Source organism: Lepidochelys olivacea, assembly GCF_965140295.1.
Source record: "Lepidochelys olivacea isolate rLepOli2 genome assembly, chromosome: 26".
In the NCBI taxonomy this organism is placed as follows: Eukaryota; Metazoa; Chordata; order Testudines; family Cheloniidae; genus Lepidochelys; species Lepidochelys olivacea.
In genome coordinates, this window is record NC_140436.1 from 4,318,113 (window position 1) to 4,337,946 (window position 19,834).

Sequence of the window (19,834 nt, forward strand, 5' to 3'; positions counted from 1 at the left end):
TGCTCCTGACACACACACAAATACAGCCACAGCAGGAGAAGAATGGATGTGTACAGGGACGCCTCACCCGCCACCCAGGGAGAGTGTGTTATGTTTTGATCAAACATCGTATTATTTCTCAGGTAGATCTGTTTCCCTGAGCCATGCAATTAAAGCCTGACAGATACTTCTCTAGCTCGGAGTCCCTAGGTATTTCTTGGGCCATTTCTCTCAGGCTAGTAAAATCAGAGTTTAGTGGCTGATGGATAAATTGCAGGGACATAAAATCTGTACCTCTATCCCAGCTCTGTATTCCATCTTTGTTCTCTGGGGCTGGTGTGACAGGAGAGACCAAGGGGCTATAGGGCAGAGATCATTTAGTCCTTGATGCACAAAGCATTCCAAATACAACTCTGTAAATGTATTGTTGTGAGATATCTGGCAATTTTAATAAGAACGTTCACTTCATGCATTCCCTACTGCCATCTGTCGGGCGCAACAGGAAAAGTCACACAACATCAGACACATGGAAGGAAGTCTGGTTAGCTCAGCAACTACGCCACTTCCTTGGGATTTCTCAGTTGCCTGGCATTGTCCCAAAAACCTATCCAGTAATTAGATACAATAGTATTTCCCCTTACATCATCCATCGATAGCAAAGCATCTCTACTGAGGAAATTAAGTATTGTTATCTCTACTTTACATACAGGAAACTTAGCTTCAGATGGGGAAAGTAACTTGCCCAGTCGCAAAGCAGGTCACTGTGAGAGCTGAAGCTCTCAATCCAGAAGCTACCAATCCAGAAGCTGGGTAAAATTTTCAAAGTGCCTAAATCCCAATTTGCTAAAATAAGTCACCTTTGATAATGGAATTTAGGCAGTTTGAAATTTTACACTTGGTCTGGTACAGTGGAAGCAAGATTCCCGAGTTCTATTCCCAACTCTGCAGCTGGCTTTTGAGACTTTGGCCAGGTCACATCTCCTGTCTATAACAGTTTCATAATTAGCAAAGAAGACTACATAGCCACCTACATAAAGTTTTGAGATGAATAAGCAGAGACTGTACTCATATATTGTTTTCTGTACTCATTTCAGAGGAAACACAGGGGGATTCTGTAAGTTAGATAAAAAGATGCAGTGTCCTGATAAAATAAGACCTGTTACCTCAAGGCATAACAAGAGTTATAGTTAGCCCTGGTCATAAAAATGACTTCTGCAAATCCAGGGCATGATTTTTTAAAATGACTAGTCATTTTGTACCCAAAGTTAAGCATACAAAATACACCCGATTTCTCCAAAAGCAAAAATCAACCCCTTTAAAGCATGTCAAGCTAGGCACCCAAAATTAGGAATCACACTTGAAAATATTGTCCAAAGAGCACATTATACATAGGGTACAAAGAGCATTACCATCTGTTTAAGAAAAAAGAAAAGGAGGACTTGTGGCACCTTAGAGACTAACCAATTTATTTGAGCATGAGCTTTCGTGAGCTATTCTAGAGCACCCAGTAGCACTCTGGCCACACACACAAAAGGAAACCAAACCAAACCCTTGCCTTTGCGTAACATTGAACAACTCCGCACACCGATTTGGAGCCTGCCAGCCTCTCTAAAGACAAAGTAACACAGAGGCAACAACAGAACACGTGAGCACCACCCCACCCCCTCTAACCTAGAACAGACTTGCCCCCCCCAGCCACGCCCCCAAACTCGCTGCCCCCCAGGTTCCGGTCAGATGGGTTCTGTGCCCCGTCGTAACAGAGAGGGACGGCACATCTCACACAGGCGTGTGCAACCCCCATTCATCACGCGTCAGAACCTGAAGGATCAGCCCCGCGCTCCGGCGCTCGGGCGGGGCCAGGCCACGCCACCGGCTTACAGCTCAGGGCGAGCGGACCGTGCCCGCCCCCAGCCCGGGCTGCCCCTGGATTCCCCTCCTCCCGCAACGAGAGGCGATTTTCAGCCCCGTCCCGCTCCAGCTGGCCCTTATTTCCCATCCGGGCCCCCGTGGCGGGGCAGGATCGGAGCCGGAGCCGCCGGTGCATTACGCATGCTAATATATGCACCTCCAGACCCCGCCTCCCCGCCATGCCGGAGAGCGCGGCTCGCTCTCCGCCTTTACGGCCGCGCTGTGCCCACGTGGAAGGGAGGGAGGGGTTTGCGACAGCGCTGGGAAAGGCAGGGAGGGCGGCGTGGTTTCCGGCAGTCGGGGGGAAGGGGGTTTCCGGGGCAGCGCGGATCCCCCCCGCCCTGGGCTGGAGGGGCGGGGGGTCTGGGCGCCGTGCACCCCCGGCAGGAGCTGGGTCTCCCACTCGCGCCCGCGGAGGGGGGGGGCTGCACCCTGGGTGGGGACCCCTTGCCCTGAAGAAGGGGGGGCACCTGGTACCCCCACCCTGCTGAAGGGAGATTGCCCCTCCCCTTCTCAGGTGGAGACTCAGTGCCCTGGGGGGCTCTAGCTCCCCCCCCCTACAGGGCGGGGGCCAGGACTGGTGATTATAACCCCCCCCCCCGGTAGTTTTTCTGTACCCAGGGGCAGGGCTGGGCACGAGCGCCCAGTGGAGGGTGGGAGGGTCTTTTCCTTCCCCTGCTGTTGAAGACATTTCCTGGGGGGTGCCAGGCTGACCTGACCTGGGCGAGTCAGGATGCAGGGTTAGGATCAGTGTAGCAGAGGGGGTGTGGTCAGGATTTAAGGGTGGGGGGGGTTACACTGCCCCCCCCCAACTGTAAGTGGAGAGGGTGGAGCCAGGGGTCAGTATAGGGAGAGGCGATTGGAGTCAGGGTGTGGGGTCCGTCAGTGAGGGACAGCGTGTAGGGGGGGTGGTTGTGGTCAGGACTTAGGATCAGTATAGGAAGGGTGGCGGGCGGGGGTGTCTCTGCAATCAGCACCATGGAGCTCAGCAGCCTGCTGAAATCCCTGCAGTTGGAGAGCCCGCCAGACAGGGGAGACCCCGAATGCCCAGCTGTCACTGCCTGCCCAGCTGTCACTGCCCCCCCAGCAGAGCAGGTTCTCTCCCAAATCTTGTCGCTTTTCTCAGCGGAGGGAGTCAGCGGCAGTGCCAAGGCAGGGATGGTCAGAGACCTGCGTGCGCTCTTCGAGGCTGCAGACCGCCAGTGGCTGTTTGGGGGCTGCCACCCCAGTGTAACCCCCAAGTTGCTGGGGGACTTGGTGGCTGCGCTGAGCCACTATGCGGCTCTGCCGAAGCAGAAGTCGGACACTGGCGGCCCACCCAGCAGTGATGGCTTTTACACCACAGTGGCCGATAGAACAGCAGACGTTGGCTTGGTGTTTCTTAGCCTCCTTGCTAAAGTGGAAGCTACCAAGGGATCCAAGTCCCTGGGTGCTGTGGTGGTGAGGCAGGTCCTGCCACATTGCCTAGGACTGATCTACATCTTTGCTGCAACACACCATGCAGAGAAGCCGTGGACCAGCCTGAGGTCTCGGTCAATAGCACAGGAACTGCTGACCTTGCTAGTTCAGGTTGCAGGCTGTGAGTCGGTGCCTGAATTCCTCCAGGGAGGAAGCGAAGATGAGGAAGGGAGGTTTGCTGATGTGATGAGACTCCTGAAGCCAGAGCTGACTAAGTGAGTAAGATCACTTGCCTGGGGGGGTTTGCTTGGTGAGGCTTGGCACTAGTGGGTCAAAGGACTGGAGATTGGTGAGCATTGCAGTGAGGTGAGGGGCACTCCTGGACTGTGGTCAAGTTCTGAATCTATTGAGACACTTGTGATTTCAGGAATAAATAGTTCAGTGAACAAGCTTTACTGATTTCAGAGTAGCAGCCGTGTTAGTCTGTATCCACAAAAAGAAAAGGACGACTTGTGTCACCTTAGAAACTAACCAATTTATTTGAGCATAAGCTTTCGTGAGCTACAGCTCACTTCATCGGATGCTTATGCTCAGACAAATTTGTTAGTGTCTAAGCTTTACTGAGAAGATTGGGCAAGTAGCTGGGGTCAGTGTGGGTGCCTAGGTTGGGGAGAATCAATTAGCCAAACATTGGATTTCACCCCCACCCCTAGAAGTTGTATGCACATCTGCCCCAGTAGCGGAAGTTGCTGGTTGCCCCTCTGGCCTGGTTATTGTTCAGCACATGTTACTGAAATAAACAGTGTACCTGTCTGGGGCCTGTTCTTGCACTTGTTCTCCTTGAAGTTAATGGGAGCTCTGCAGAAAAGCAGGCCCAAGGGGTTTCAAAGGTGTACTCCAAAACTAAGGCACCCAAACCCAGTGGCTACAGAAACAACAGGTCATGGGTAGCATAAAGATGCTGACTTTGTAATATGGTAACACAGTTAAATAGAGAGAACGGATGATTATATTACTGTATAATGTTTCTCTAATCTAAACAAAAGTCACTGTTGCAATGATTGATTATTGTTATGTGTCTGATATTTACATGGCAAGGATTTGTAAACCTCTTAAAACTTTCTAAACAGGTAAATAGTTAAAATAATAATAATAATAATTTGTGGTTTCTTGTGAAAATGTTAATGTTAATGGTTTACGTACTTGGAATCTTCTTTCTGCTGCTAATTGCCTTGTCACCTTTTTGCTGGTTAAAGTGTCAAAGACTCTTTACAGAGCAAGAAACTATTTGATTTAAAGGGGGAAAGGGTTTGCATATAAAAAAGAATAGAAGTCTGCCCTAACCACGTGCTAGTCCTGGTCTGTTATCTGAATCTTGTGGTGCGATGCTGCAGTGAAACCACTAGGGTAATGTTTGCTTTATGCATTTTTCCAGAGAAACGTGGAAGCACAACCCTGCCACAAAGCATGTGTTCTCCTGGACGCTGCGTCAAGTCACCCGGCCATGGCTTAGCCGTCACCTGGAGAATGTCCTCCCACCATCACTGCTCCTCTCGGATGATTACCAGGAGGAGAATAAAATCCTGGGTGTGTGCTGCCTGCATCATATCATTCTCAATGTGGTAAGGAAAGATCACTGCTGGGAGGAGGAGGGACCATGTTGCCACAGGCAAACATAAGGAGGAACTGTGGTCTAATGTTTAGAGCAGAGGACTCTTGAGTCAGGATTCCTGGCTATGCTGTTAACTCTCAAGATGACTGGACATGGCACACCAATTCTCAGCTTCATTTTTCTAGTGTTCAAACTGCAGTAATAGTGGCAGCTGGAAAATATTCATATCCATCTGTGTGTGACTCATGAAAAGGTGGATGCTAATCGGGGCTATTTATAAGATGCCGGGCACATCTTAAAATATTTCCACATATGTTCCTAATTACTTTAAAGTTAGTTTTGTGGGGATTTTCCAGCAGTGCTGCTGTGTGCGGTTTTGTAGCTTAAGCAGGAGCAGGAACTCGGTTTATTAATAATAACACTTTGCTTTTCTCTAGACCTTTCACTTCGTATCTCAAAGCACTTTATAGTCACAAATACATTTACCATCTCCCCCCTCCTGCAAGGTTGGTGAATATGCACCCAGCTATAAAAGATGGTTTTTAAAAAAAGGTACAGACTTATGGCCACTTGGTGAGTAATGGAAATAGAACTCGTGGCCTGTTTCCCAATTCCCTCTAAGCATTAAACAAACAGCACTCCTTGCTTGCGGTATGTCATTTGGAGCAGTATTTTAATAGCCCTGGTTTGTAAAGCACAGATGTGGTGTTGCACTCTCCCTGTATTGTGAAGAGCAGCAGAGCTAGTATCCTGTTCCTTCTAACAGAGCTGAGGTGATCAGCTTTGTACAGAACTGCTGAATATGGTGTATCTTCCATCACATTGAATTACACACAGATGTTTCCGTTGTTGTTGCAGCCAGCTGCGGATTTGAACCAGTTTAATAGGGCACAGGTTGTCTACCATGCACTGTACCATCACCTCTACGTACGGGAGGCACAGCTCATTCAGGTAAGCCACTGGGGTTTAGTCTAAACCTTGATCGATCCTACTGGGATTTTAATTAATGTAATGGATAGCTCAGAGGATTGGGATATAGAACCTCCATTTTCTAGGTCACCCTTTCTAATCTAGCCTTAGGTTATTAGTATCTGACAATTGGCTAGTGGCCCCCATATGAAATTAATTTGGATCTCAGTTAGGTCTTAATGGACAGGGAAAAGGACCCCACCTCCTGGCCCCCCTGTTCACAGTCTATATAGAGAGGCCAAAGATGTGAAAGGCTATGAAAGAATGACATACATTCTGGTGCCCCAAGACAGGGGTTCTTAACTAGGGGTACAACTCATCTAGATATCTGCCTAGTTTTACAATAAACTACCTAAAAAGCACTAACGGAGTCAGTGCAAACTAAAATTTCATACAATTACTTGTTTATAGTGCTCTATATACTATACACGGACATGTAAGTACAATATTTATATTCCAATCAATTTTATTTTATAATTATATGGTAAAAGTGAGAAAGTAATTTTTCAGTAACAGCGTGCTGTGACACTTTTGTATTTTTGTCTCATTTTGTAAGCAAGTAGTTTTTAAGGGAGGTGAAACTTGGGGGTATGCAAGACAAATCAGACTCCTGAAAGGGGCACAGTAGTCTGGAAAGGTTGAGAGCCACTGCCCTCAGACTACCAAAGGAGCTGCATAGTGACTCCTTCCGTGCTTCTCATTGCATCAGGTGGTGCTGTTGTGCTTGCTGGACCTGCTGCTGGTTCTGGAGAGATCCCCGCAGCGGCTGTCCCAGGAACCCAGAGCAGCTACTCCCTGTCATGAGGTCCTGCAGCTAGTTCTGACTCACATGGAAGCAGAACACCGGCTCCCACTCCGGAGAGTGTATGCCAGGAACCTACCTGCCTTTGTGAAGAGGTAAGAACTGTGCATTAGCCCTTCGATGATTACTTATTGGCCACAGTAACTTCCTTCCATGACTTTTCTTGTCTTGGCAGACTTGGCATCCTGATAGCACAGCACCTGAAGAGGCTGGAGCGCATAATTGTGGGATACCTGGAAGTCTGTGATAGTCCAGATGAAGCAGCCAGATTGGGAATACTAGAGACACTGAAGTGCACCATACAGCATGGCTGGCCAAGGTACCTTTAGGAGACATAGCTATAATATCAGAGGGGTAGCTGTGTTAGTCTGGATCTGTAAAAGCGGCAAAGAGTCCTGTGGCACCTTATAGACCAACAGACATACTGGAGCATAAGCTTTCGTATTGCATTCGATGAAGTGGGTATTCACCCATGAAAGCTTATGCGCCAATACGTCTGTTAGTCTATAAGGTGCCACAGGACTCTTTGCCGCTTTTATAGCTATAATAGGAAGCAAAACCTGAATGCTCTCACTCTTACTGAGCTACACTTGCTTGGGGATCTGAGGAAGATGTTTTGAACCGTGTGAAAAATGGATCTCTAGTCTTAAGTTCTATGTAAACAGGACTCACTCCTATCACAGCACTGAAATCCCCTCTACGCGTTGCTAGTTGAGAAAGTCCCACAGCTAGACCAGTCCTCATTTTGGCCTCACTTGGCAACTGTGGAAGAATTACCACATGCAGGACCGAAGGCTCTTTTTCCTGCATGTAGATCTTAGGACTAAAGTCAATAATAAAGTGCTGCTTAATTCATCCTATCTATGCAATCTTTAATACTCAGTTTCCTTTGTATTCAGGGAATATGAATGCCCCCTGGTGGTTACATTAAAACATTTTAGTCATTCTGCCTCATGGCCACAGTATTTGCCTGCATTTTAGGAGCGTTCAAATCACAAGGGTGGCTCTAGACAGCAGGTTACTGTGCAGTGAGCCAGGCTGTGAATTGACAGCCCACCAGCTTGTTGTGTGGTAACACCCCATGTGGACACTGCTAGAGCACCGTCCAAGTCCTAGCGTGCAGCTTGGCACGCTTGCGTAAGCCACACTGTACTGCCGGGCTTTCACCGCACTGTAGCGACGTCCATAGAGGATGTTAACACACGGCAGGCTACCATGCTATAGATTCAGACCCTGGATTGCTGAATAAAGTGACTAAATGGGGGAGACTTAATAGAAGTGGGAGGGGGAACACACTGTATAAGCCATGTTCTGTCAAGCAGTATTTCCTAGCGTTTGTGGTATAAGGCAAATGCTAAACTACTCTCGCTGCTTTAAAAATGAGCCTCTTGCCCCCGCCTCCGAAGTGTTTTCTAACCCAGCATGTAGTTTAGGCTGCTGTCCTATTCACAGCTGAGCTCAATGGCAGTCTAGAGCAATGCACAGTTGAATGGCAGACAGGCACTCTCTAGTAAGTGGCTCCTGCTGCCCGCAGAGTTTAGAGCATGCTTTCTCCTATTCTCCACCATCCTAGAGACAGGCTTGGGAAGAGTTTATTCAGAGTGTCTGTTTTCCATCACAGAATGGCATGCAGGCTTGCTGTGCTCCTCAAGGCCCTGCTGAGGATGATTTGGGACGTATCTACTGATGGAGGCCTGACACAGCCAGTGAAAACATCTCTGCTCCATGGGGCCACAGAGTGCCTGATCCTGCTGGATCACTGCTCTCAGGGGCAAGTGAAGGTGAGCCAAGGACTCCAGCCAAGTCCCATTCTGTAAATGTTTCTTTAAAAGGAAAAAAAGAGCACTGGTGACTTTTTAGGACAGAATATCAGGTAGAAGGGCTTTGGGCATGTGGGGCTTTTTTTTGTTTTCCTTTAGCAAAGTCCTGACGTCCACAGCAGCACCTGTCAAGGGAGACAGCTAAACACAACACCCTTATGGAATTGTAAGGCTCTCTGGGCTAGCATGTAACCATAAAGGCACAGAGACAGACACAGTCAGGTGTCCTCTTCTCTAGGTGATGCAGAGGTGGCTCAGGAGGTAACTCAGATGCATACATAGGGAAATTGTGGAGATATAAAAATGACCTATTGAAGTGCTGGGACACTATCACCCCATAGTGCCTCAGTGTTTGCAGTATCCTTTTCCGGTTGCTACAACATAATGAAGATGGTTAACAAGAGAATAGAAACATATGAGGAAGGCTTGAGGGCCACACAGCATTGAAAGTGAGGTGTTTGTGCTTTTCCCCTTTCAGATCCTGCTTGAAGGAATCTACCACAGCTGTGACAACTGTAGCCTTCGGGCATGCATCAGGCAAGTGCAAGAGAACACCTGAGACATAGCTACTAATAGCCAGAACCTGCTTTTTTGTTTTTTATTATATTAAAATATTTAAATTTGATTTTGCACCTGTCAAAATGCCCCCTGCTAAAGTCACACTGTCATACTCCTCCAGCTATACAGTCCCACTGTCCAGCATACAGCTCAAGTTATACCCTCTTTCGAAGGAGTCAGGTTGCTTTTGATTTGGCTGCAGGTTCTGTTTCCTGTTCATACTCTATTTCAATGTAGGCTCGTTTTGTCCTGACTGGTCCTTTCACAGGAGCTTTGCCCTTGGATTTGGAGTGACAGGTTCTCTCCGCCATCTCTCTCTCCTCTTCCTCACTGGAGGATTTGTCATCCTGCTCCTCCTCACTGCTTGTCGCCAGCTTATCCATGTCCTGGACAGGAGGGAAGACAGGAGGGTTAATACAGATACTGACTTAAAAGCGCTGTACTTTAACTAAGCCTCCACTCCTCTGCAAATGCATTACTCCCATCGTGTAGGTCCTGGCTCCCTGTTGTCTATTCCATGCTGCCTTTGAAGGGAACAGAATGAATACGCTGCAGTCTGATATTACAACATGTGAATCCAATTGCTCTGACATTAATCACATGAACACAGCTCCGAACACAGCCAGAGGGGAGGATGGTTGGAATGAAAAGGAGCTAATCTGGGCAGTTACAGGAGGACTGAAAATGCAGGATGATCGGGGCTGCATTCCATTGATTTAACATCCCTTCATGCGCTAAGGTTAGCTATAACCTTTCAGCCGGTTTAGTGTAATCATTGAGCAAGATTGGGGCCAGAACTCTTGGTATCTGTATCACTGCACATGCATTATGCCCCTTTCCATTTGATGCGTAGCTGGATCAGGCTATCAGGGTGTTCCACATACCTCAAAGTCACTGAGGTCGCTCTCATCTACCTCTACAAACTCCCTCTTGTCAGCGTCCTGTAAGAGATCAGGTCAGAAATTGAGCATCTAGACTGGATGCACTGCACGAGGATTGGAGTGTGGGGGAATGTCACTGTAGGAAGGGTGTGCGCAACCCACTCAGATACTGGGAGTCAGGGTCCTGGACCATCTTCTATAGAGCTGAATTTACAGGGGAGCCCGTAGCACTGTTCCCCATTTGCTACACAGAAGACTCAAAACTATAAATGATGAACTAACCGCCACTTGCTCTCCCCACCACGCAGCATTCACAAAGGGCCCCCACCACGCAGCATTCACAAAGGGCCCCCACCACGCAGCATTCACAAAGGGCCCCCACCACGCAGCATTCACAAAGGGCCAGTTCCAGCAGCTAGTGCTGCATTTGCCTGGTGTCTCTGCTGAGCAGGGACCACTACTAACTGCAGAAGCAGCATTCAGCATGCTGCCTTCTGCAAGCTACAGGGGTATCTCTACAATCTGACTACTTCCTGGACTAAATCCCCCAATTATTGGCACTGATTCTCTAGTAAGGGATTTTAACACTCGTAACAGGTTACAGACAGGAGTCAGCGGCAAAGAGCTTTGGGGTAGGAGGAAGGGTCCAGCACTACAGCAGTCATGGCTTAACTGCCCCACTCTGATGGGAGAATTTTACAACCATTACCTCGTCTTCCTCCTCTTCTTCCTTCTCCTCCGTGTCAGACTCTGCTTCACTCTCTACGTCCTGCTCTTCCAGAGCCTTGTCAAAGGCATGTATGGGGAAGTTATAGATATCTCCATACTGAAAGGAAAACAAGCACCTGCTTTAAATCATACCAGGAAGATAGATCATCTAGGAACTGACTCCTTTTGGCTATAGTCCACCCCATGCTGAGGGCTAAGAACACAGGTTACACCAAACTAGATTAGACTAATGGGCCACAGAATCCATTTATCCCACATTTGATACTGGCCCTTAAGAAATCTGTCCTGACTCGCAGTGTGCCCCAGGAAGGGAGGGGTACGACTTACTTTCTTGACCTCTGCATTGGTCACCTAATGCCCTGAAGCATGAGAGTCAGCTCCTCCAAACTCACCCCCTTATCTTAGCCTGCACAGATCTGTTGATCATCAGGTCACACACTGTAGCCAAACCCTATCATGCGCTGCCTCCAGAAGTGATGTGCAGCAGGTAGCAAGTGACCCAGCTATGTGAAATCTAGTGCCTGATCCTCAACTGCATGACCTGTTTCTGGTTTGGCAGGTGGGGGTAAATCTCAGAGCATCGGTAGGGTTTGCTGGATTTGCTACGTAAAGCTTCCAAGCTGCCTTGCCCCTTGGGCACACAGAGAGCTGATTGTTAGGATTGGTGGAAAAGACTGAACTTTTGAATATTTTAACATGATAAAAAGGGACAAATTTCAGTGATTCCCCCTCATGTGTCTTTGTTTTTAATCAGCTCTCCTCATCAGCCCTTGCTAAAGGCTGCACTGCAGCCCTGGCCAAGAGAGCCCTTTACTCTGCTGACCCTGCTGTAGGTGGCCAGAGGCCTTGCCCAGACAGAGATGCTGAGGACGTAAAGGGTTTGACTCTAGCAGGTGGGCGAGACTACTCAGATTATTCACTAGTTTATAGCGCTGGTTTATTATGCATTTTATGCCAGTCACATTATACAGCACTTCAGGACTGAGGCTCAGAGCCAAATACAGCTATGAACAAGTACAGAGCCAGTGACCAATAGTTCTGTCCTCGTAATATTAGAGAGCTCATCTTCCCAACAGCATTCCCCAAAGGCAGAAGAGTGGCTGTGTAAGAACAGCCTCCCCAATCTCAGCAGAGCTAATGATCACAAGCAAATCTGAACTGTTAGCAAACATGGAGCCAACACAGCAATGGGAAAGCAGGCTGGATCCTATTCTGCCTCATGCATCGCTGTTCGAATGAGCTTGGTAAACACCCCCCTAGCTTAGCAGAGGGATACACTTTTGTGCTAGGAGACGGGAGGTGGTAACCCTTACCGTTTCCTGCTTTAGTCTCTCCAGTAACTCCTTCTCAATGGCATTGTCCAGCTGAGCAGCAATCAGGGCTTTTTCCTAGTACCAGGGGAAAGAGGAGTTGGCATCAATTCATTTCCAAGATGCAAAAAAACTGGAAGCATTGAAAGAATCAGGGCTGCACAAGAGTCACGTTACCTCTCTCCTTTTCTCTCGCCTTTCCACCTTTTTGCTTAAAGGAACAAGCTTCCTCCTGTGATGGGGAAGAGAGAAGGTCAGTTAGTGAAGATTTCAGTCTACCGGCCACTGATGCACACCAAGCGAGTGAATGTTTATTCAAGTCCCTCCCCAGCCTCCGATACAGGATGCTCCCTGCTCCCCACCTGGCACAAACTGGCCTCTCAAAGGAAACTTAGGCTAAGCTCATAAAAGTGCAGTTTTAATCAGTTTAAGTGCATCTACATTAGGGTTGTAACTAAATTAATTTCAAACAGATTCAGTTAGATGGACCCAATGATTTATTTATTTATTTTAAACTATAGACCAGCCCTAAGAGAGGCAGACAGGCTGATGGTATGGAGCAGAGGGAAGGAAGTGAACCGTCATCACTTACTGTCGCTTGAGTGTCAGCTTCCGAATGCGGATCAGATACTGTGTGATTTTGGTGAAGCGCTGCTTGCATTTGTGCCGGATGAAGCGTGGCCAGTAGATGAGGTTCTCATCTATCTCCTCTAAAGCTTTCTCATAGTTCTTGCTCAGTCGGACCTGACAGAGAGAGGGAGGGTGAAAAGCTTTGGAGCAGATGCAATTCTGGGACATCCTCACAAAGGGGAGTGGAGTTTAAGGTGGTTGTGGTGCTGAACCACTTCCGCCCCTGGCTTTTTTCTGAAACCCAGTGAGCAAGAGGAAGGATGTTCTTGCTGTTAAGACACTGGACTGGGACTCAGAAGATCTGGCTTTTAATCCCAGCTCTGCCCAGACTCCCTGTGTGACCTTGGGAAGTTATTTAACCTCTCTGGCCCTTATTTCCTCTTCTATAAAATGGGAACATTCCCTTCCTACCCTTTTGTCTGTCTTGCCTGTTTAGACTGTAAGCTCGTTGGGACAGGGCCAATCTCTTACTATGGGTGTGTTCTAAAACAAAAGGAATTCAGTCTGTAGTCCATCTATCCAATCTTTGGTCTCTCTGCTGATGCTACATACAAGGATCCTGCTGTGGTGATGGCTTTTGTGACATGGACACTTGCGAATGGAATTATTTCCCAGCATCTCATTTTACAGATAGGTCAAAGAACAGCCATCAGTCAGATGAGAACTGAGCATCAGACTAACTCGGATCAGATTTGAAGAGAGAGGTTCAAGTCTCTGTATTAACAATCCCCAGAGCCAACCAGACCAGACACATTCAAAGAAAAAAAATCCCTTGGCCGTTACATCAAAGGAACACTTTTCAAACATTCCTGGCTTCGGATTCTATTGATCATAGGTTAGATTACCAGTGAAAGCCTAGCAGTTTGGTCAGTGATTCATCCATTCTGTGTTCTACCTAGTGTCTTATACAGCCTCCATCTTCATGGTATCTTCACGTCTTCCCAAGTACTATCCCAGTTATACAGCTGAGTCACAGAGAGATTCAAAGAGCCTCTGTGGCAGAGCTGGGAATTGGGAGATCTGAGTTCAAGACCCAGCTGTGGGCTCTAGAAAGCCAGGGCACGCTTTGTTAAAGAAACAGTCAGTGTAAAATGACAGCACTAATAGTCTGTGAAAAGCAGGGACTACGCTGCCATTGGATATTTTCTTGGCATAAGACATTTCATTAGGTTAAGTGCCATAAACTGCCATGACACAAGGGTTCTGCAGGGCCAGTATACAAGTAATATACTGCATTAATGCTCAGCAGTGGAAGATATGTTCTCTCCAGAACAGCTGACACTTTTTAATATATGTTTAAGAAAAATTTAAATAATGTGGACTAGAACAATCCCAAGGTGGAAGTGTCCGTATCCCATTGCGGGTCCTGAGATGTTTACCCACATCAGAACCTGCTCTTTAGCCCGCCCACACCTAGGGACAAAAACATCAGGGTTGATTTAGGTGGGCTTAAACAGGAATGCTTTGGATATGTTGTAAATAGTGGAACATTTTTTTTAAAAAAACAACGGTGACATGTGTCAACTTGCTAGATTAAGTTTCAGGCTCGGTATGGGATTTAACTCACCCGCTCCCAGAGTCGACTGGGGAAAGCCGCCCGCTCTATTGTCTTCATGTACAGATAACACTGACCTAAGGGAAAGAGGAATAACATGAACTCATTCAAACCACCAGTAGGCACTCAAGAGACAAGTTTAGCTCGTCCCAGTCACTGCAGAAAACTCCAGCACTGGGACACTTGCCCAGATCTCCAGTCTGAATATAGGCGGGGATCCAATGTCAGACACAAGCATTCATCACAGGGGGGCTTACGCTCCAAAGGGTAACATGCTCAGCTACTGCAACATCAACAAACTAAGTGAAAGGCTGCAAGCCTGGGCTCACCCACTTGGCATGGAGTATGCGTGGCTTTGCTGTACTCTGTTTGGGCGAGGGGGAGCAGGAGGCCACACACCTCAAGGCAGACTACTCTTAGAGGAAAGTCCCCTGGGACGGAGCTTTCACACCCACACAGGGCAAAGGTCTCATACAACTGAACTGCAGAGGGGGTCTGAGCCCACCCTGTGGCTCCAGAGGGAATGTCTACATTGCAGTGTAAACCCAGGGTTCGAACTCAGACTCAAACCTAACCCTCCTCCTTTCTATACACAAACCACGCTAACTTAGGGTTTCCTGGGGGTGGTGGGTCCGAGCCTGAGTCAAGCTGACACGCAGCATTCAAGCCCCACTGCACTTGTGCTCTGGAAGTATCCCACAATCTGACAGGCTGACTTTCTTTGTCCTCTGAACAGTCCAGTTTGGTAGACAGTAAAGTTTTCCCACCCTGCACCATGAACAAAGGGCTAGAGTGGCCCTTTGGGAAGGCACAAGGAAGTTTGGGATATGGGCAGTTGGACTTCAGCATGCATAATGCAGTGTAGATGCAGGAACCCAGGTTGGGACCCAGGGTTGAACAATTCGTAACCTGGGGTTACAAATGAGGGTAGATGCTCAACCCCTAAGTTAACAGACCCAGAGTCTGGTAACTTGAGTTCTACTAACCCAGGGCAGTGTAGACATACCAAGAGCGTCTAGGGGCTTCAAACCTGAGGCTTAGAACCCTGAGCCATTCTCTCTGGCCTACAGTTAGCTTACTGGGGAGGTGAAAAGAGGAACACAAAGAAAATTCTTGAAAGCACAAAGCTGGGCAATTCAACCCATTGGAGAGAGAGAGACACACACACACACACACACCAATCTTACTTAATACATGGCAGATGTCTGGCTGGATATTTTACCAATGTGCATTTGAGACCCAAAGAAGCCTTAAAGGGACCCTGTCAACCAGAGGAAAGAGCAAAAGCTGCCCATGATTCCAGTGAAAGAGACAAGGGGTAGGGCCGTGCAAGGTTGCAAGGCCCTTGCTGGGGCACTGCAGAAGTCTCACCTTTCTCCTCTTTGATGGTTGCATACTGGCTATTTGCCAGAGGACAGGATGATCGATTGCACAGACCTGTCAGGTTATACTCATTGCGGCAAAAGTTGTGTGTCTTTGTCCTGGAAAGAAGAGACTTTAGATGAGCCGCTAACATGGAAGATTCCATCTGAGAATCTCACATATTATACAAGTCCTCTTGCATTAAACTTCACAACTGCTGCTATCAGGTAGAGAAGGATTATCTCCAGTTTATAGATGGGGGAACTGAGTCACAGAGACACTCAGGGTGTGTCTACATTACAGTAAAACACAAGCAGCTGGCTCATGTCAGCTGATGTAAATCTGCTGGGTAGATGTTTGGGGTCAGGCTGGAGCCCAAGCTTTAGGATCCCACAAGCAGGGAGGGTCCCAGAGCCCAGGCTCCAGTGCGAACCCAAAAATCTGCACATCAATTTTTAGCCCCACAGCCCGTTAGCTGACCTGAGCCAGCCACGGCCATGCTGTGGGTCTTTTATTCCAGGGTAGATACACCCTGAGCTTCCTAACCTTTTAATTCCAGATTGTTGGTTCCACCCCAGCCTTTGGAATGTGCCGAATTCCTGAAGCAGTCAAATTAAAGCGCTAAGGGACACTCTGAAACAGATAGCACTTGGCTCTGGCAGCCAGGAACTCATCCTCCCAGTAGCAACCTGGGTCTCAAATTGGAATCTGAAGAGCAAGATGCAGAGCTGGATCCTGACATACTCACTTTATTTTGTAAGAGCAGAATTGTTTGTTTCCAAGACTATCCCAGACAACCTGAATAAACCAGAGGTCAGTTAGTACATTTCATAGGGTAGCACATGCATTTCTAGAGAAGCCAGTCATCCAGGGCTCTCACAGCATTTTACAAACATTCATTAACCAAGCCGCCCAGCACATCAGAGGGAAGATCTGGATTATTATTTCCATTTTACAGATGGTAACATTGAGACAGAGAGCAGTGAATTGTCTGGGTTAAAGTCAGCAGAAGATCCTGGAATAGAACCCAGGAGCCGAGACTCAGGTGGATCTACTACAGCACATTGCAGGCAAGGAAACCAAGCTTGGAGCCTGCACAGCATATGTATCCATACTTTCTCTTTGTTTTTGTTTGTTTTGGGGGGTGAGTTCACCAGCAAGGAAGGATGCACCGTTGCTGACACAACAAGTTATTATAAGTTTTCATAAGGTAAAACAACAGCTACAAAAACCCAAACAAAATATTAAAACCCACTAACATGGATGCACGGTTCTCTAAACCAGCATATGAACTTCCTGTAATCTACTACCCCATCCCCTGTGGGTCTCTCACATGTTTTCATTTTAACCCAAAGCTCTTTAGGATAGAGACCATGTCTCCTCTGCAGTCTGTAAAGCCTTGGGGCATTCCAAGCTCTACGGTTATAATTACAATAGTGTTGGGTACAGTGATAATCACATGCAGTATTTAAACACACAACAGCAATGCAACTTGCTGCCTTATATGCCAAAGCAGCAGCCAGCTGCTAGCACATGAGCATCACAGATGAAGCCATAGCTGCTTGGACAAACCTGCTAACCTGAGCACAGGCTCTTGTCCTGACCGTGCTCTTTCACTCCCAGGACAGTCCTGGGGGTGACCCTATGGTTACCTGCCATGCAGGAAATCCAGTTTCCAAGCCTCGGAGGGAAGACCCTATGACTAGGGGTGCTGTACAGCCATTCAGGAGACCTGGTTGCCCATCACCACACCTTTCTCCCACCCCCAGAGGCCAGGAAGCAGGAGGTGGGAGTGTTGTCCCACTCCATGTCCTGAGCTGCCCCATGGGCGATCTGGGTCTGCTTTCCCCACTAGAGCAAGCAGCCCCCTGTAACGCTGGGGAGGAGGGCACATTTCCCTGCTCCAGCATGGCCAGCGCCCCATGGGAGCCGGTGGGTCCGTAGGTTACACAGAGTGGGGCTGGGACCCAGACTCTTTAGGGAGCCGCAGCTTTGGGGTGACTGAGACAACCACCCCCAGAGCTGCAGCCAGCCCACGCACCTGTGAGCTCCCCTCCCGGCCACTCAGCGCCCGGGGCCCCCCGATGCTCGGCACCCCTCTGATTTCCACGTGGACAAGGGGAAGGGAAACGCGGCCGGACGCAACCGAATCAACCCTGCCTTGGTGGCGCTGATTGGCTAGGACGCGGCTGCCTGGAGCCGGCGGACGCAGCCGAACCAACCCCCACCACGGACTCACATCGTCCGAATGCATCTCGCCTCCGCCGCTCCCCTGCTCCGAGCTTCCCTGACAACTCCACGCCGGGCTGGGGCTGGGGCTGATCGGCTTCAGGGAGTCACCATGACAGTGGGAGGGCACAGGGCCGAGCCAGTGCTGGGATCTCGCGAGATCGGGGAAAGCGAGGGGAGGGGGAAGGAGAAGGGAGGGGCTAAGGGAGGAGGAATTGGGGAAGGAGCGGTGGGGAGTAGGATTTGTTTGGGGGGGGTGAAGAGGTGATGGGGGGAAGGGGTTAATAGGAGGGAAGGAGGAATGGGAGGTGGGGGGTGTTGCGGAGAGGAGGGGGAGTGATGCAGAAAAGGGGGGAATAGGGATGGGCTATGTGTGGACACCCCAATACGGCTTCCAAAACCACCGTCTTTCCTCTGCTCCTGTCTAAGAGCTTTGGGCTGGTGAGAAACACCAGGGTTAGCGCTGAACAATAAGACAAAAGAGCATCCTGAATATCAAAATGTGGGATGTAGTGCGCACCTACAGCCAGCAGAGGGCAGCACGAAACCTCTAACCGCGGCTCATTGGCCCTAACTAGGGCTTTTGGGGTTTATTAGTTTCGCTATTCGGGGGTGGTGGTATTTTTAGCAGGGCATTAATTCTGTGTCCAAAATGGAGTTTGGGGGGCTTTCTCTTTGATACTGTAAGGAGAAGGGTGGGGTTTTTTTTAGCTATTTCCCAAAAGTCTTATCTAAATAGGATCTACTTTCATTTCTGTTTCGCCTATAAAAATTCCTTATGTGTTAGTTTAAGCTTTGTACCCTTGTTGCTGAGTCCCTAGTTTAGCATTTAGTGTGTTTGTTCCCTCGTGCACTTTAGCATAGGACTGTTTCCAAACGCGCTGTGTTACAGTGTACTAGGGAGCCTTTAGTGCCTACCAGCAGGGTCTGCATGGACCAGTTAATACTCAGCATATTAGCGTGCTTTTGAAATCACACTCCCGTAGTCCACATTGCTGCTATAGGTCAACCAGCCCTTAAGGCTTTTCTACGCAAACATTGAGTTTGTGGCAAGCTGTGGTGTGAATCTACCCCACGCTAGCCTGCCACAGTGTGTCTGTCTGCACCTTGCTGATGCACATGCTTTGATCTTGTCCTCTTTGAAACCCTCTCTCAGGTCCCTGCTTTTCTGTCTGTCTCTGCATCCCTCATACCCCAGTGATTTAAAAGCATCTAAAGTTCCAGGCTGGCAGGAATAGTTTACTGCTGAGTTCAATCTGGGCATGTACTAGAGGAACGGATGTGACATCGACTCTTGCTGATGCCTTTTCCTTCTCATGGAGACCAGGGGCTGTCACACTCTTTAATAACTACAGTCCTGACATTGGGGGAAGATGTACGTGCACCTCTGAGTTAGCCTCCCGGAGAAGCCATGTTCCAGTAGGCTCCTCCTCCAGGTCCGGCTACCTCTCTGTCATTGTTCTGTTGCTCCGACAGAGCCCACATCCCTCTCCGCTGGCTAATAATAATAATAACAACCCACCTTATCAGGTGAAAGCAGCCGCCCTGTGCGTGCTGCAGGGAGCTCAGTGAAAAGCAGGAGGAAGTCTGGGCTTTTAGGTCTTATAGGTTGTTGTGGGCCGGATTAAAGTCAAGGTCTCAGCTGATTGTATTCAGTGGCTCTGGATGATTCATGGAGTCAATTGGAGAAGGCCAAATAAAGGGATTGTAATGTCTTATCAGCTAGGAGCTTGTTATTTAAACTGGCTGCTGTAATGGGCTGAAACAGAGCAATGGAACATTTAGCATGAATGTTAAATGGCGAAGTTTCTATGAGATTATGAAACTATCCCCCTAAAAGAAACAGTGGGAGCCTCCTCACGTGGGACTGTTAAAATCAGATGGGACAGAGCCCTGACAAATAGATTGTAAGAAGCAATCCTATACTAGGCCCAGGTGAAGCTGAACTAGACGGCCTAGGAGGCAGAATGGAAGTGCACCGAATCTAGGTCAGTCACCAGTGTTAAGGCCCTTGCACAGGGTCTCCGGATTGCAATGACCTCAGGAGGTCAGTTTTGCATTTCATCGGAACAATTGCAGCTTCCCCCCCACC

At 48.4% G+C, this 19,834-nt stretch overlaps 2 protein-coding genes across 2 annotated transcripts; one reads left to right on the top strand and one right to left on the bottom strand.

The window, feature by feature from the left end:
- The first annotated feature begins 2,181 nt into the window (after positions 1-2,181).
- Positions 2,182-9,113, top strand: TTI2 (TELO2 interacting protein 2). The gene is made up of 7 exons (XM_084615238.1): positions 2,182-3,560; positions 4,721-4,907; positions 5,756-5,848; positions 6,576-6,763; positions 6,844-6,987; positions 8,290-8,449; positions 8,967-9,113. Exons 1-7 carry the CDS (start codon positions 2,866-2,868, stop codon positions 9,045-9,047), a joined length of 1,548 nt encoding a protein of 515 aa, XP_084471364.1. The 5' UTR covers positions 2,182-2,865; the 3' UTR covers positions 9,048-9,113.
- A 100-nt stretch (positions 9,114-9,213) lies between these two features.
- Positions 9,214-17,906, bottom strand: MAK16 (MAK16 homolog). The gene is made up of 10 exons (XM_084615239.1): positions 17,753-17,906; positions 16,262-16,311; positions 15,523-15,632; positions 14,164-14,228; positions 12,559-12,710; positions 12,144-12,198; positions 11,970-12,044; positions 10,637-10,753; positions 9,931-9,987; positions 9,214-9,432 (listed from the first exon to the last, which is right to left on the bottom strand). Exons 1-10 carry the CDS (start codon positions 17,765-17,767, stop codon positions 9,223-9,225), a joined length of 906 nt encoding a protein of 301 aa, XP_084471365.1. The 5' UTR covers positions 17,768-17,906; the 3' UTR covers positions 9,214-9,222.
- Positions 17,907-19,834: the final 1,928 nt, after the last annotated feature.

What these genes read in the sequence shown, in the direction of transcription:
- MAK16 (XM_084615239.1), bottom strand. An exon ending in TTCTGCTCTTACAAAATAAA is followed by an intron (nt 15,633 to 16,261) that starts GTGAGTATGTCA and finishes TCTTCTTTCCAG; the next exon opens with GACAAAGACACACAACTTTT. An exon ending in GCGACCTCAGTGACTTTGAG is followed by an intron (nt 9,433 to 9,930) that starts GTATGTGGAACA and finishes CCTCCTGTCCAG; the next exon opens with GACATGGATAAGCTGGCGAC.
- TTI2 (XM_084615238.1), top strand. Translation starts at nt 2,866, where the DNA reads ATGGAGCTCAGCAGCCTGCTGAAATCCCTGCAGTTGGAGAGCCCGCCA. An exon ending in GGGAGGCACAGCTCATTCAG is followed by an intron (nt 5,849 to 6,575) that starts GTAAGCCACTGG and finishes TCATTGCATCAG; the next exon opens with GTGGTGCTGTTGTGCTTGCT. An exon ending in GCTCTCAGGGGCAAGTGAAG is followed by an intron (nt 8,450 to 8,966) that starts GTGAGCCAAGGA and finishes TTCCCCTTTCAG; the next exon opens with ATCCTGCTTGAAGGAATCTA.